The sequence below is a fragment of the Trematomus bernacchii genome, unplaced genomic scaffold (assembly GCF_902827165.1).
Source record: "Trematomus bernacchii unplaced genomic scaffold, fTreBer1.1, whole genome shotgun sequence".
In the NCBI taxonomy this organism is placed as follows: domain Eukaryota; kingdom Metazoa; phylum Chordata; class Actinopteri; order Perciformes; family Nototheniidae; genus Trematomus; species Trematomus bernacchii.
This window is the reverse complement of record NW_022987873.1, coordinates 155,723-173,462: the sequence shown is the minus strand read 5'-3', so window position 1 is coordinate 173,462 and position 17,740 is coordinate 155,723. Positions and strand designations below refer to the sequence as shown.

Below are 17,740 nucleotides of genomic sequence, written 5' to 3'. Positions count from 1 at the left end.
TTTAAGGAGGACCCCAGAGCCAAGGGCAGGCCGAGCAGACCGCCAAATTTCACTTGTTTTGCATCAATCTTGATACAGGGTACTTATTATATGTTGTACTTTGGATTCCTAAAACTTTTAGTCTACTAACCCATCATCCAAGTGTAGTTTTCACTATAAGTAAAAAATAATTTTTGGACGGACACTATAATTTACAGTTTTTTACTATGTAAAATCTGAATTTTCTTTAAAATAAAAAACATCTATATTGATTCTGACTTTTCTAAATCCAACTCACAGGTTTATCATTACTTTGAGAAAAAAGATGATTAATTTAACCCTTGTAGAAGGGAAGATATGGTCATTTGTTCTGGGAATGGCATTTTCGAGCCTGAGACCTGAAAAACAGGCTCAGGGCTTAAGAGGTTAAAGCCGTGGGAAATGTTTTAATTCAACAGGAGAGGGTAATTCAATTGTAACCCAGGGAACAGGGCTGCAAACATGGCTACATGAGTGTTAAAATGCTGTCAAACTGTTTTAATTCAGTCATAATTGTCGTTTTTAGACGGTGTACATTGGACTCAATAAACATACAGAGTTATGGACATAAATGTGTCAGTATAGACGGGATAATGTACATATTAATCATATTTAATTAGTTAAATGTACAATGAGCTAAAAACAACAGAATCACTGCTGTTAGCAGGGTCTCAGAGACCCATAGACCCAGAGACCCAGGGTACAGCACCTCGCTGTCTTATCCAGAAAACAGGGCTCTGATCAGGGCTAAAGTAATGTTATAAACTGGTGAATCTGTTTAAATTCAGGCAGCAGAGTCACTGCTTTTAGCAGGGTCTCAGAGACCCATAGACCCAGAGACCCAGGGTACAGCACCTCGCTGTCTTACCCAAAAAACAGGGCTCTGATCAGGGCTAAAGTAATGTTATAAACTGGTGAATCTGTTTAAATGCAGGCAGCAGAGTCACTGCTTTTAGCAGGGTCTCAGAGACCCATAGACCCAGAGACCCAGGGTACAGCACCTCGCTGTCTTACCCAGAAAACAGGGCTCTGATCAGGGCTAAAGTAATGTTATAAACTGGTGAATCTGTTTAAATTCAGGCAGCAGACTCACTGCTTTTAGCAGGGTCTCAGAGAGCCATAGACCCAGAGACCCAGGGTACAGCACCTCGCTGTCTTACCCAGAAAACAGGGCTCTGATCAGGGCTAAAGTAATGTTATAAACTGGTGAATCTGTTTAAATGCAGGCAGCAGAGTCACTGCTTTTAGCAGGGTCTCAGAGAGCCATAGACCCAGAGACCCAGGGTACAGCACCTCGCTGTCTTACCCAGAAAACAGGGCTCTGATCAGGGCTAAAGTAATGTTATAAACTGGTGAATCTGTTTAAATGCAGGCAGCAGAGTCACTGCTTTTAGCAGGGTCTCAGAGACCCATAGACCCAGAGACCCAGGGTACAGCACCTCGCTGTCTTACCCAGAAAACAGCACTCTGATCAGGGCTAAAGTAATGTTATAAACTGGTGAATCTGTTTAAATGCAGACTCTATGTGGCGGCTCACAGACCCCCAAAGGACGGACTAGAGACCTCCAGCATGAGTCCCTAACAGTGGCACTCCTCCATAAGCTTGCACACCATGAGTCCCCGGGCCCCCGCAGTTAAGCACTCCCCCACGGACTAAACCCAGATATTCACACCCTCCAGAACCTCGTGCCCCTGGTAAGACTAACAAGGGGTGGATTTTGTGGTGGTCTACCGTCCGCCCTTAAGCATCCAACTGCGGACTCCTGATACTCAGACACTTTTCATATTTTTAGGTTACATGGGGCACGCTTGTCTGGCAGTTATGCACATGGGGTTTTGTCCAAGGCAGTGTGCTTAAGTCAGGGGGCCCGGGGACTCAAGGTGCGCATGGCAGGCCGCCTATGAGCGGCCAAAATGTTTTAATTAACTCATTATTGTCGTTTTTAGACAGTGTACATTGGACAACATAAACATACGGAGTTATGGACATAAACGTGTCAGTATAGACAGGACAATGTACATATTAATCATATTTAATTTGTTAAATGTACAAGAAACTAAAAACAGCAGAATCACTGCTTTAAGCAGCATATCACACGTCCAGGCAGACATACACACACCCAGGGTGAAAAGATAACACATTTAGCCAGGAATATGTGCTCAAAACATGGGCACATTAGTGTTTAAAGTCGGGGGAAATGTTTTAATTCAACAGGACAGTGTATTTCAAGTGTTACCCGGTGAGCAGCGCTGCCAACATGGCTACATGAGCGTTAAAATAAGGTCAAACTGTTTTAATTCAGGACCAGGGTGAAGAGATGACACATTGACCCACGAATAAGTGCTCAAAACATGGGTAAAAGTGTGTTAAAAAGTCGGGGAACATGTTTAAAATGACAGCAGAATGCTGGTTGTTGGCAGGCTGACTCAGTTCACTTGTCTCACACACACCCAGGGGGGAAAAGATAACAGATTTAGCCAGGAATAAGTGTCTGAATCATGGGCACATTAGTGTTTAAAGTCGGGGGAACTGTTTTAATTCAGGACCAGGGTGAACAGATACCACATGTACCCAGGAATAAGTGTCTGAATCATGGGCACATTAGTGTTTAAAGTCGGGGGAACTGTTTTATTTCAGGACCATGGTGAAAAGATAACACGTTTACCCCGCTAAAGTGTTCAAAACATGAGTATATTCGTGCTCAAACTCGATTAAACTGTTTTAATTGCGGAGGTTTTACGTTTTGGTTCACTCGTCTCACACACCCAGAGTGTTAACAACATTTTTTACAAATTTTATAAATTAGTCTAGAGCTCCATCTATTGTAATTTGAGTGTATTACACGTCTGTCCATGGAACGCGAGTTTTGTGCAATTTGAGTGGAGTAAACTGATATGCAGCTGGAGTAACATGTACATTGAGACGCATTGGGACATATCATCGTCACTTTCAATGTTAACCTTGTACATAGGAGGCAACATACCTTTACTCCATTTACACACTCTCCCTCCGTCTAATTCTAATCATAGGGTCCAAAGCTGTTCATAATATACATCAACGACATTTGCAGAGTGTCAAATATATTGAAATTTATTTTATTTGCAGATGACACTAATATTTTTTGTTCCGGTGACAATTTGAAAGAGCTAATGGAAGTGATAACAGCAGAAATGATTAAAGTAAAACATTGGTTTGACACAAACAAATTATCATTAAATATAAGCAAAACAAAGATTATGTTATTTGGAAAACATAAAACAAATCCACAGGTGCAATTAATACTAGACAACATAAACATAGAAAGAGTATATGAAATGAAGTTCCTTGGTTTGAGAGCACAAAATCAGCTGGAAACCTCATATCACTCATGTCAAAGCAAAACTGGCTAAGACTATCGCAATATTGGGAAAAGCCAGACACATTCTGGACTACAACTCATTGTATACTCTATATAACACACTCATATTGCCATATCTGATTTACTGTGTGGAGATTTGGGGAAACACGTACAAAACCAACCTACAGCCGTTATGCACATTACAAAAAAGGGCTATAAGAGTTATCAATAATGTTGGATATCTTGAACACACTAATGTATTATTTTTGAAGTCACACATATTGAAGTTCACTGATCTGGTTAAATTTAAAACGGCACAAATCATGTACAGAGCAAGACATAATCTACTTCCTAGGAAATTAAAAACATTGTTCATAGACCGAGAGGGTGGGTATCATTTGAGAGGAAATCTACATTTTAAACAACTCAAGGTCAGAACAACTCTGAGAAGTATGATAACAATCTGTGGGGTGATTTTATGGAATGGTTTGGAGCAGGAGTTAAAACAAAGCATAATTCAGTTTAAAAGGATGTACAGAAACACTTTTTTGGAAAACTATGAGAATGAAGAGAGGTGATTGAAGATGAGAAATTATTGTATATGTATGTATAAATGTAAATGTAAGTAGGAATAACTTGCACAATGACTTAAATGACACTCATTGATCAAGTAAGGGGTGGGAATGAATAAGCATTTGCTTCATCCTACTCCCTTTCGGACACATATGATTTTTTTTTTTTTTTTAATTATTATTATTATTATTATTAATATGAAGATTTTTTTGTTGTTGAATATATAAATATTATCGTGAATGTGGATAAAAACTGTATTTTAACAATACGGTATTCTGTTTTTTCACATTTGTTATTTTTTATTTGTTATTTTTTAATCTGTTCGAAATAAAGATTGAAAAGAAAAGATTGAAATAACCATCCTCTCTCCAGGCTTAAACCTAAAATGGATGCCTACGTGCTTAGCCCCCTCTGTGTTTGAAAGCTATAAATTAAGCCCACACACGGGAACATGTAAATTGCAAATCAAAAAAGAACATCAAACAACAATTTGGAGTAAATATTTATTGGAGATAAAGGTCTTAAGAAATACATAGATACTTACCTGCTCACGGGGACACACGGAGGTGGGGACATACGGCTGCTTCACGAGGCTCCGCCCACTCCGCTATATAAGAGAGAAGCCATCTCTAAGGCTCACTCTGTTCACTGGTCCTAACGCATGCTGAAGCCTACTAGCACAGCTGCGAATTTTGAAGACACACACTGCTGGAACTGATCCCCCGAGCAGGGCTTCTCCCGGGTTGAGATTGGATAGTCGTAATAAGCAGAAACAATCAATGATACCTTGGTCGACTACTGATGATGTGGAATTTTTAAATGTGGATTACACTATAAACACTACCATGATAAGTGTCAATTCAACACAATTTTTAGAGTTACAGTCTTATTTAGGACAGTTTGAAACGCGAGGGTCGTGGTTGGCTCGTGCACGGTCCGTGATCGGCCCGTGAAAGGTTCGTGATGAAGAGCCGGCCCCCAGTCTGACTTGATACCGCCCCCGTGATAAATAAATGTAATTATTGTGAAGCCAGCTGCAATGGATCATTGATCCACCAGGGGGTGCAGTGGGGTTCCACACTGGAGCTCATGTGAAATCAACTTCGATACAGTAAGCTGGATGTACAGTATGTCTGGTACTACTGTATAGCGGATCTTTGTTAAGATCCATATGTCACGGATAGGATCATAGTCTGTGCTAAATAAGACATGTAATCATTTACAAAACATCACCATGTTGTTATTTAACAAAATAATGTTGTTTAGTCGAAAAAAACGAACGAGAGGAAATGCAGCCGGCTCTCCCGATTTTTAATCCTAATTTAATCATCATCTTCACCACGATCATTTATGTTTATGTTCGCCGAATTGACATGAAATCACTGACAAATATGAATATTCTGTATTCAACCTCATTAAAACGATCAGGATCCCTGGGTGTTATTTTTCCCCACAATGACCAAGTCGCTGCAAATTATCCCGTTTATTACATGGCCACATTCTCAACAAAGTAACGACATGACTCCCAATCTTAATTGAAATGCTTTTATGGATTTAGAAAATGTTTTTATTGATTTAAAAAATAGTTGTATGTATTGATTTAAATTGACATGCATCCGCTAAGAGAAATAGTCACTAGACACTTGACACAGTGGCTTTAGGCAAAGCAGAAAAAGAACACTCAAACCGAGAGATGAGTTATTATTACAACGTGACTTCACTATTATTTAACAACTGTTTTTATTGGGTTCTTTTATTTGGGGTTAAGTATAGGTGAATTGCACTAATGTTTGTTCCTTTTTGAAGAGTGCTTCATGTATGCTTGAACTTTGTTTAATGTTGTTGAGGCAAGTTAAACATAAAATATGATGAATATTATGAAATAAACATGATTGTGAACATCAGTTCGATGCGTAACGTTCTTTCAAGACAAAGTTACAGTGTGTGTACCTTTGCGTTTGGTTGCTGGTAAGGAGGACGAGCTAGCGCTGTGATCTAGAATGCAAAGCTCGCTTGTTTCCAATCCCGAGAGTTGTCCATCCTCGCCTGAAACAGACGATTAGTGCCATGAGTTAGTGAAGCAAATTACAGAAACACTGCACAGTTATTCACAAGTCAAAACGTTTTCATAGCGGCGGAGAATATCTAGCTAGCTAGATGTAGCTAGCTCGGGGCCGGTGTTAGCCTATTATGGCTAGCATGGCTAGCTTGATCTACTGAGCAAATAAAAGTACATCTGAGACCATTATTGTGCAGATTAAAACCCCAGTGCATGTAGTTGATTTTACCTTCGTCGTGGTAGTCATCGTTGGCCACTGAATCCGCCGTTTGTAGTCCTGAGTTTCTTTATATTTAGCCGGCTGTGCACAATTCCCAGGTCGAGTGAAAGCTACCGAACTGGCTTCAGTAGCATTCCCTGGGTCGCGTCCTCAGCGTAGATCTCCAGAAGCGCCGACACCTCCTCATCATTTCTTGATGCTTGCCATAACTGCTTTCAAAAACAAACCTCGTTTTTGTAGCGAGGAAAAACAATGGCGTCTCCACACAACATTTTCAGAGTTGTACGGGCGTGGTTTGCAATTCGCCCAGCCAATCAGCACTGGGGCACTTTTGGAGCACTTTTCACCCACAGAAAAGTACGCTCTCTGAGCTGGCTCTAAAAATGGGGGTAAAAGTACCCGAGATTAAGTACGATTTTTGGTGTGAACGCGACATAAGGGGTACTCACGGAACTAAAACGCGAAAAGTACGGTGAAAGTACTCCGGTGTGAACGCGGCTATGGTGCAAACAGCGGTCGTGGTACTTTATGTTACGTTAGAATGCTAACTTTTGGTGAATTTAGGAGAAATCTACAGACGCAAATAGACAAACTATAGTAAAATAAACACTTAAATGTGTATTTTGAACGTTTTCCTTCCAAAAGCCTGAAAGAAAACATGTTATGGAATCAAAATAGCACAAAATCTCAAAATTGACCAGTGCAGGAAAAACGATGTTTTTGCCTGCCGTGTCTCGCCTTAAACACACACGCATTTTTCCCACCCGCATTCCGCGAAGACCCGCCCTACTGTGCCTCTGATTCGCAGACTATTGGTGGGGGGAAAAAACGCTGACGGGATGCTGAATGTGATTGGACCAATGCGTTGACAGACACACACAGACAGTGGAACAGTCTGACATGCAGAGCGTTGTTTGCATTGGACATAGCGGAGAATTTTGACTCGTTGCGTTGTGGCGATGTCTCGCAGATAACACAGATAATACAGATAATACATATGAAAAGTATAATTTGCTCAGAGTCCAGAGACAGTTGTGGTTCGGTCCGTATCCGGACCGGAGTCCGGACTTTGAGGATGCCTGCTCTACATCATTACACTATACTCTACATCATTACACTATACACTACATCATTACATTACACACTACATCATTTCACTATACACTACATCATTACACTATAAACACTGCATCATTTCACGATAAACACTACATCATTTCACTATACACTTACCGACTGTACTTTTGAAGGGTCTAAGTCGCTCAACTGAAGTGTCTCGGAGATATAGCATATTTCCGACAGTGCTTACTAGTGTTTGTGTTTCTAATTGTATTGAGTGTGTCGGTGGTCTGTGATATGTGTTGTTATTTAATTGTCTATGTGCTTCAAATATGTAATTGTACCTGTCCTGTATGACTATTTGGGCCCCCTTTTCTGCTAGTTTAATGACTATGTGTTGGCTGTTTCCTAATGTTTTAATAATATTTCTATGTTCCTCGCTAATGTTGGGTGTACTATGTGGAAGGGGGCGCCAATGTCTGAGTGTGTCAAGGTTTTTTTTATTTCACGTGTTATTGTGTCAGTGTATGGTTCCCCGTGGGTGGTCCGGTGAATGGGACAGGCTCCCGCCCCTGGCTCCCCAGGAAGTGGTCCCTGAGCTTGATATGCCTGTGGAAGGCATGGAGGTCCGCCCTGAGCTCCGGCCGAGTGGGTGGTTTGGGAGTGGGGATGAAAGGGAGTCCTTTTTCCAGCACCTCCAACTGGGCAGCCATGAGGGAGAAAATTGCAGAAACATTGGTTATGTTTGACAGGTGGGGAGTTGTGATTTGGCAATTATCCCCATCTATAAGTTTAACTGTTCCTTCCTATGGTGTTGTTGATGGCTGTCAGTAGAGTCTGTTGTTGAGTGTTAAGTCGGTCTGAAAAGTTGATGATGGGGATGTAGATGGTGGCATTGGGGAAGGTGGTGGTGGTTTGCTTCCACATTGCCTGTAATTGTTTGGTGGAAGTCGTCAGTGAAGTCTCCGAAAGTCCGTTGTTGAGTCCTGAAACGATGACCTGTGTAGTGTTGTGGCAGGGGGAGAGTTTGTTGAGAATGGCTGTGATGTGGTGGAATTTTGCACCGGGGAAACTATCAATCTGCAGGTTTGGGTGTGAGAAACTGGGGGTGCGGAGAGGTTGGAGTCACCTAGGATGATGGTCTTCTTCCGTGACACCAACGACCATGCCTGTAGTTTCCTGGGTAGTCGTGGGGTGTCTGTGTGGTTGTTTGAGCTCCGGGGAACCAGGTGCTGGCGCAGAGACCCTGGTAAGTTGAGAGGTGGATGCCTCAGATGTTTCTGACTTTCATAGAGCCCTTTATCATCATTGATGTAGAGTTAACATCCACTTTAATGCTCTTGGTAGCTTCACAGGGCTCTGCGACAAACAACTCTACGCTAAAGAAATACGGGATTCTTATCCCCTTGGGTTAGGTTAGGGAAGAGCGTAGGGCTCCGGAGGCGTGGTGCGCTGGCTCTCGGTAACTGGGGGTGTTTAAAAAAACGTTAAAAACTCTATAAAAATCTAAATAGCCCTACAAAGACCCTATAAAAACCCTGTAAAAGCCCAACCTTATTGGATTGCCCTAAACCTAACCACTTTTGTGCCTAGGCCTAAATCATAGATTATATGCATCTATATAGCATCGATACCTAACTTTATTGGATTGCCCTGTGCCTTGCCGCTCTGGCTTTGGTGCCTGGACCTTGGTCCTAGATTATACGCATCAACCTCATTGAAAGTAAATATGGAATTCTTATCCACATCTATTAACAGCTAAAGAAATACGGGATTCTTATCCCATTGGGTTAGGGTTAGGGTTAGATTATATGCATCTATATTACATCGAGACCCAACCCATTAATCTGTTTTGTTGCGTGAATTCTTTACAAAACACATTTTTACCTTAAACACTGCTCTATTCATTGTATTGTTTACCTGCATGCTTTTTCAAGATATTGTCTCATGAATGTTTTTGCACCATTGCCAGGCCTTTTGAAGGATTCCCTTAGGACGGGTCCTCGTCAGTCACATCCTTTAAGGGTCCCCGGAAGGTTAGGACATCTCTAGGTCCCGCTGCTCTGCCTCCTCTGTGATCTGGTCTCCTCTTGCTTTTTTAATTGATTTTTTATTATTTTTAACAGGGCTTTTAGAAATATTGTATGTATTTCCCTTGGAGTTTTTAGAAAGGGTTCTTTTAACCACAATATTATCCCCGAGAGCCAGTGCCCTACGCAGCGCTCCTCCGGACCACTGCCCTTTTCCCTAACCTAACCCTAACCCCAAAACGAATTTCACAAAGTGGACCTTATGAACTTTTATTTATTGATCTTGACATAAATATTTACTGTATGTACATCACAAAATGGTAGACATTTAAGTTTAAAAAGGAAGTGACATCATATTTGTTGATCTACAGAACCGTTGGAATATACCAACAACATAGATTGCATAATACATTTGTTAATAGATTCCCTGTGATCGTAGACCAATAAAAAGCTTCTGTTGGATTTCTTTCTTACTATTCTATAATTTTCGATATACATATGACTTATAGCTCTACATTTGGATTTACATGAACTCTCCAATTCTATGGTCTCTCTATTTTCTATAATATTTCTATCTTACAATACTAACTGTAATAAAATATTAGATTTTAATGCTGGATTTGCACTGGTTGTTTGCCAATGCTCAGATAATAAATGTCACACTCTTTTGGACAAAACACAACACTCTGGCTAAACTCATCACAACATATGCCAAATGAAAGCTTGGCCATGTTTTACAGAAACACACACACAGTGATAACAGTGATGACGTGTTGAAGAGAAACAACACGCTAAAGAGTTTCATGTTACAGAACAGTTCAATAGATCACACAGCACTACAGAACCCTGTACACAGCAACAGAACCAGTACAACACACTCGTTGTCAAGAAGGGGCAGGTTAGTGTATTTAGTTCAAACTACTTTCCTTCTGTTGGCATGAACATTTACGAATTGCATCATTCCCAATAAATTAAAACAACTTATTTCATTCAACAAAAAAATCATTTCAGTCTCAGAGAAGGGTTGATCATACTCTGATATCATGCTTATTAATTTCACTTTGCTGGGAATAATGCTACTTTTATTAACAAGGATTTAAGTTTGAGTAGAGCTTCATGAACCAGAGAAAGCCTTGTGTGGTCCAGCAGACGTCTGCAGCAGGTTATCGGGGGTTTCGGGGTTGGCTACATGCTGACTGGACGGCTTGGCCACCGGTGTCTCAAACCTCATATTTTACCCGGCTGAAATACTTCTTACTCCAAGCGCTGAATAAAGTTTTCTGGGAAAAGTCCTTTGTGAGCACTGGCACCAAGTGTTAACCAGTCACTTTCTCTGATCCCAGTGAGCCAGCCGGCATCCTGTAACAACAACAAAAGGACAGTCGGTACCGGATCACTACCAAATCAGTACCGCTCTGAATAACTGTTGGGATGCTCCCTGTCCGGATGCTGGTGACCACTTATTCGCAGAGTTTCTCACCTGATCCTCTACTGAAGCGGTGGGAACCACCAGCGCCACATCACCTCTCTTCAGCTCCAGCTCGTCTGAATTTGCAGCTTCAAAGTCGTGCATGGTCTCCACCTGCAGGCAGAAAACACCGTCACCACCTCTTGCGGACTACAGACTGAGTTTGTAGACCTCTTATGCTAAATAATCACACAGTACATCAGGTGTGGATTTTTGAATGAGCGTCTGTTGTCAGCTGATAGTATCTGGAGGAAGACCCACCTTATAGAGGAAGTCATCCGGGAGCCCCGACACGCCGCCGGACGGACTCATGTGTTTAATGGTCTGGGTCTCTGCCGTCATGTCGCTGTCCCCGATGGCGGTGGGAGAAATTATGTCTGCATCACGGTCATCATCCCCTTCGTTACTCGAGGCGGGCTCGATCACCACAGAGGGGATCGGCATTTTTTCCTGAAGAACACAAACATCATGACTTTAATTAATTTATAATAATAAAACGATAAGATAGGATAAGATGGTACTTTATTGATCCCAATTTGGGAAATGTTTGTGTTAACGCAGCATAAAAATACAATAAAGATTAAAAGACTAGAAATAAACAAGAAAGTAGAAAATATACATGTTGAATTTAACAAGGTATTATATGTACAAATATATATATACATAAATATATGACAGACGGAATATTAATATTAAATATTGAACAGATTATATAAATGTAAAATGTACAATGTGGTTTTATTCCAAGAGAAACTATGGAGCAGTAAGACTACTATAACCTCTAGTTTACATTTATTGTGAAAAGACAATTTGTGTTTAGTGTTTCGGGTTAAAGGCTGGACCACCAAAGGCCCTTTGACAGAAAGAGCAGATTGAATGATGAATCCAGAGGAGGATTCTTTAAAAATGAGCAGGATTTGATCGCGGTCTTACTGTAGACTGAAGAAGTGTTTACGGTGTGATCAATGTCTCAAAGGAAGTAAAGTGTGAGTTACCGAGGTGGGGGTTTTGACTTCCTCAGCAGGAGCGATCTGTGTGGAGACAAATCATCTGATCACACACCGAGTGTACCGAGCCTGGTACACATGTTTAAAGCAAATTACATTCATACATCTTACACTTGAAACATCAGTGTGCCTGTATTTAAGGAACATTTTGTGAATATTGTTCAGGAAAAAACACAAGACATGAATCTAAAAAACAAATATTGATGCTTTATAAAGAGTTTACCCCTAACTTCATGTTAAAAAATTACTCCATTCCATCCAATGATAATTGATACCCTTTTAATAACCAGATTTATATAGTGTGAAGTTGTTGTGGCTGAAAAAGACTTGAAGCTCTTATCCTAACAGAATACATCACAAAGGTTAAATATCAGCAGAATTTACATTTTTCTATTTTTTAAATCAACCACCAGAAATGTTATTTAAACATGTCAAGTGTTGATAAATTACTAATAATAAAAAATATGAACAAATGAAGAGCAGTACCTACCTCTTCAAGGGCTGCCTTCTCAGAGCTTGGAGATCCGGCAGTGGACTTTAAATGATCAATTAAATTAATTAATATTACATTTTAAAAAAAACAACAACTATAGAGATATTTAGCTAAATGTGCATTTCAATGGGACCCAGATAACCCTTGACCTTTGTCATCTAAGGTTGCACTAGTCAGTGATTTAATAACAGAAAACAGATTGATGTTGTCTCACTGAAACCTGGCTGATACAGGAAGAATATGTCAGCATAAATGAAGCCAGTCATGTCCACCCACTGGAACCTTAATACCGGCTGTTACACCAGACATATACCTAGACTGATTCTCTCCAATAGACCTTAACCAACTAACTTCAATTGTGTATTCTTCTAAACTGTCAACCTGGATCTCAGGCCCCGCTCACACGGGACCGTTTGCGTTTATGCACAGTATGCGTATTCAAAAAAGTCTTCCGTTCACATGCATTTGTTTCATTTAACGTGTCTGTTCAAACGAGGCCGCTGGAAACGCTGTAGTACATATGCTGGGACTGTAAGTGGCGCTGTAACTTCCGCCAAAATACACCAAAAGCCGCGAAGAAGAGCAACCTGAGCAGCCCCCTGCAATGTTGCCATGGCTACCCTTCTGTTTAAGCCCCGAAACTGAAACTGAAACTGAAAGAAACCGAATCTGTGGATATTGCATCGACCAGAAGCACGTCTCTGTGGAGAAGACGGCTCAGAAAGAGAGATATTCTCTACAAACACCGGGTGAGATCGCACCTTTGTCAATATAATGGATCAATGCATGAAATCTGACTCTGTTTATTTTGTTTAAGGAGTATATTGGGCGTTAACAATTCTGGTTTGCCTTTTATAATATTATTTCATTCAAGAACCCCTTGTGCGTTTAATTAACACAGCTATTTTTGATAGTTGCTACAGCAGAGAGGTGGGGCTATCGCAATTTTTTCAGGAAATATTCGTATAGAGGTGATTACACGGACTCGGTTGACCCCCCAGAGCGTTTCGTTTGCAAATCTATCCACCTTGGGACCCGTTATTGTTTGTGGGGTCAGTTTCTATCGGCCTCGTGTAAATAATAGGGCTATACGCACGCGAAACTATGCAGATACAAGCAGTTTTCTCCTTGTGTAAACGGCGCCTTAGACCCTATTGCATCTAAGCTGTTTGAAGAAATGTTACCCCTAATTAACACATTCGTAATAAATATGTCATTATTGTCACGCTATGTAACACAGTCATGTAAGGAAGATGTAATTAAACCTCTCCTTAAGAAATCAAACCTTGATCCTAAGGTAATGGGCCACTATAGACCAATATCTAACCTTCCCTTCCTCACCGAAACATTTGAGAAAACAGTCGCTCAGCAGCTGTGTGAATACAATAACAATCCATTACTTGAGAAATGTCATCAGGATTTAGAGTTCATCACATTTCAGAGACAGCACTAGTGAAAGTCACAAATGACCTTCTCATGGCATCTGAAAATCGACTTCTTTCTATCTTGGTACAGTTATGGCGCATTTCCACCGCAGGCCTCACTCGACTTAGTACGGTTTTGTTAGGCCTTGTTAGGCCCAGCTCACTTTAATGCTGCGCTTCCATTACAGTTTAGGAACTGGGGTAGTAACTATAGTAACGCAGTGTAGGCGGAGCCGTGACGTCATCTTCAATGAGAACCCCAGAAAAACAACATCAGCCGTTAGCTGTTAGCACTCAAGCTCACAGCTCCTCATATATGTTCAGAAACTAGACAAAAGTTAAACAAGTACAAACCACAGACTGTCTGTGTCATGGCGAATACAGTCGCTGGTTTATTTATGTCTGTATAGGCCGTTGTTGTGAGTGTGGACGGTCGGAGCATATACTGCGTTAGCTTAGCCGATCTCCATCTAGAAAACACGCATTTTAAAAGGTTTTTCGCCTGCCGTCTGTCTGCAGACTTGTCAAAGCATTAATTCATGGTTTTTACTAACCGGTATCAGTATGTTGTTACTTCGGCATCATTTTGAAACGTGTATTACAATTAAATCACGGTCAAATATGTCCATCTTGTTGTAGTTGTAGCCCCCTTGCCAGCGATTCTCTCTCTAGTTTAGCATACTCAGCCCCACTCAGCCTCGTTGTCTCTGGCCCTAGAACCACGATTTTATGAGGCCAGAAAAACTGTGAAAAAGTAGCCCCGGGCCGGCACTAGGCCTAGTGGAAACGCAACCAAAAACGGGCCCGGCACGACACGGCACGCTTAAACGCCATGGTGGAAATGCCCCATTAGACCTGAGTGCTGCTTTCGATACGTCGAAACTACAGAGATTAGAACGATCACTTCGGTTTTGTCAGTGTTTAATAATAAGTAGTTGCAGGTCATCCATACTTTTATATCTGACAGGCATTCTTGTAATTTTGTTAATTGATATTGTTCATCGATCTTGAAAGATAGGTAGAACTGTGTATCGTCAGCGCTCCATGATTGAGTGTGGTTTTCATTGAGGATCGATAGTTACGGCTGTAACTACGGTTCTATGAGTCCCGGATGACCGACAGAGGCAGTGCTTTAGCACTGGATATGTCCATCGCGCGCATGCGCAGCTCGAGTACCAATAACAACAAAGTCCCCTGTGACCCATGTGACACCGGCTATAGCAGCCGGTGTCGTCAGAGGATCTGTTCCCAGAATCTTCTCGCGAGCACACAATAATTCTGAGTGACAGGATACTCTGGCGGTCATCCGGCAGGATACTCTGGCGGTCATAGAACCGTAGTTACAGCCGTAACTATCGTTCTATTTCATCCCTACTGACCGCCAGAGGTGGTGCTTTAGCACTGGATGACTTATACCAACCATGTCATGAAGAATCCAAGCACTTACTCACCTAGCTGGAAGCAGCGGAGCTTGGCAACAGGACCACACCCAGAGGGTGAGGAGTGGCAACATTGACCCGGTAGAACGTGGTGCCAGAAGACGCTCACGACGCCGCGGAGCAGAGTCTCCAGGGGCACCCCTCTTAGGGCAGCCCACGATGTTGAGATGCTTCTTGAGTGGCATCTCACCCCTGATGGCGGGGGGCGGCCACTGGCCCCATAGGCATGTGTGATGGTATCAACCACCCAGTGGGACAGCCGCTGCTTAGAGAGAGCATGACCCTTCCTAGTGCCGCCATGGCAAATGAAGAGCTACTCTGACTGCCGTATACAGGCCGTAGCATCAATATATGCCCTTAGGGCATGCACAGGGCACGGCAACTCAGCCGTGCCGCTCTCCTGTGGAATGTTAAAGCGTGCCAGCTGGATAGGCCGATTGGAGAGAGCTAGTGGAAGCACCTTGGGCAGGAACGCCACATTCGGCCAGAGGGCCACACCCGAGCCATCGGAGTTCCACAGACATGTATTGCTTACGGAGAGTGCATGAAGCTCTCCGACTCGCTTCCCTGAGGTTATGGCAAGCAGAAATGCTGCCTTCAGGGACAGCTACTTAAGCCAGACCTGGGCCAGGGCCTTGAAGGGAGGAGATGATAGGGCATCCAGCACTAGCCGGAGCCCTTGGGGTGCTAGGGGGACGCTGCCGTAGAGCCCCTCTCAGAGAGAGGGACACCAACCTGTGGCGCCCCACTGTGGCGCCGTCAACTCCAACATATCAGGCAGAGATAGCAGCCATATACACCTTCAAAGTGGAGTGAGAACGTCCACTATCCAGAAGGGACTGCAGGAACTCTAAAATGGTGGCCACGGAGCAATGCCCCGGATTCTCAGCCTTACTCAAACACCAGTGGGAGAAGAGCTTCCATTTGCACCCATACTGTGCTCGAGTGGATGGTGCTCTGGCATTCAGGATAGTTTCCCTGACAGATGCTGTGAAACCACTCAACAGTGGGTTGGGCCCCGCAGAGGCCAAGCCCAGAGCTGAAGGCGGTGAGGGTCGGGATGCCAAATCTGACCCTTGAGCTGTGACAGAAGGTCCTTCCTGTCGGGGAGACGCCATGGTGGGCTGCAGCAGAGACTGCGCAGCAGTGGGAACCAGACTCTCCCCGGCCAGCGGGGGGAGACCAGAAGGAGCCTGTGCCCCTGAGTAAGGACCCTCTGAAGTGTCTGAAGTATCAGAGGCAGTGGCGGGAAGGCATACAGGAGAATGTTCGGCCAGTCGTGCGCCAGAGCGTCCTGACCCATCGGGCTGGTCAGCTCTGTCCAGGAGAACCAGAGGTGGCAGTGCCTCGACGAGGCAAAGAGGTCCACCTCGGCCCTGCCGGAAAGGCTCCACCACCTCTGGGTGAAGCCTCCACTCCCCCGGTGGAGGCTTGTGCCATGAGAGGAAATCTGCGACCTGATTTAGGTCTCCTGGCAGAAAGACTGCCCGCAGACTGGCGAGGCGGGGGAGCACCCAAGGACCTGGTGCCCCCCTGGTGGTTGATTTGGGCAACGGCGGACATGTTGTCCGAACGAACGAGCACATACCTGCCCGCCAGTTGGGGTAAATAGTGCATGAGTGCGAGCAACACAGCCCAAAGCTCCAGCACATTGATATGGCACTGACCCTGAACAGTCCTGCCCTGCCACACCGCACCCCACCCCGAGAGACACGCATCCACGGTGACAGTCTCCCGGCGGGATGGGATGGCGTCCATGGGCACACCCATCAGAAGATAGGCCCTGTCCCTCCAGCGGGACAGAGAGTGGAGGCACCGCTGAGACACCCTGACTCTCTTGTGCCTGTGCCACTTGGCGTCCAAGTGAAGGCTGTTCAGCCACATCTGCATGGGGCGCAGTGACAGCAGGCCTAAGTGCACAACGGCTGAGGCAGCCGTCAGTCTGCCTAAGAGCCGGAGGAACTGGATGTAAGGCACCCTCTTGCCCAGTCTGAAGATGGGAAGATGGTGGGAAATGTCGTCCACACGACGAGGTGTCAGGTAGGCCCTCATGGCGACCGAATCTAGGACCATCCCCAGGTAAGTGACCTGTTGGGAAGGGTCCAGGCAACTCTTCCCGGTGTTTACTGTTAGGCCCAACCGGGCTACGTGGGATAAGAGGCGCGCCGTATCCTGGGCCACTTGGGGCCGGGACGGCGCGCAAACCAGCCAGTCGTCTAGATACGGCAGGACCTTCACGCCCTGTGCCTGCAGGGGAGCGAGCACTGCCGCAACGACCCTGGTGAACACCCTTAGAGAAAGGGAGAGACCAAAGGGAAGCACCCGGAACTGATAATGTCGGCCCTGAAAGGCGAACCTCAAGAACTTCCGGTGATGGGATGCAATTGGCACGTGGAAGTAGGCGTCCATCAAGTCCACGGTTGCGAACCACTCCCCCTGTGCAACAACACGAAGGGTGTCTGCTGTGGTTAGCATATGGAAGGGCAGTACCTTCAGGAATCTGTTGATTCCTCTGAGGTCCAGAACTGGACGGAATCCGCCGACTTTCTTGCTCACAAGAAAGTACGCCAAGTAGAACCCCCCGGACTGAAGCAGAGGGTCCACTGGCTCGA

The 17,740-nt window shown here is 43.9% G+C and overlaps 1 protein-coding gene across 4 annotated transcripts in view; it reads right to left on the bottom strand.

Moving 5' to 3' along the window:
* Positions 1-9,559: 9,559 nt before the first annotated feature.
* amph (amphiphysin) overlaps positions 9,560-17,740 on the bottom strand; it is a 40,892-nt gene continuing 32,711 nt past the window's right edge. For 3 of the 4 annotated variants that reach the window (XM_034113871.1, XM_034113874.1, XM_034113872.1), the window contains 5 exons: positions 12,263-12,307; positions 11,761-11,796; positions 11,027-11,215; positions 10,778-10,879; positions 9,560-10,656 (listed from right to left, as the gene is read on the bottom strand). In XM_034113871.1, the coding sequence (XP_033969762.1) occupies positions 10,552-10,656; positions 10,778-10,879; positions 11,027-11,215; positions 11,761-11,796; positions 12,263-12,307 (477 nt within the window). In that variant the 3' untranslated portion in view covers positions 9,560-10,551. The remainder of the gene's footprint in view (positions 10,657-10,777; positions 10,880-11,026; positions 11,216-11,760; positions 11,797-12,262; positions 12,308-17,740) is intronic. The other variant, XM_034113873.1, reaches the window with a different exon arrangement.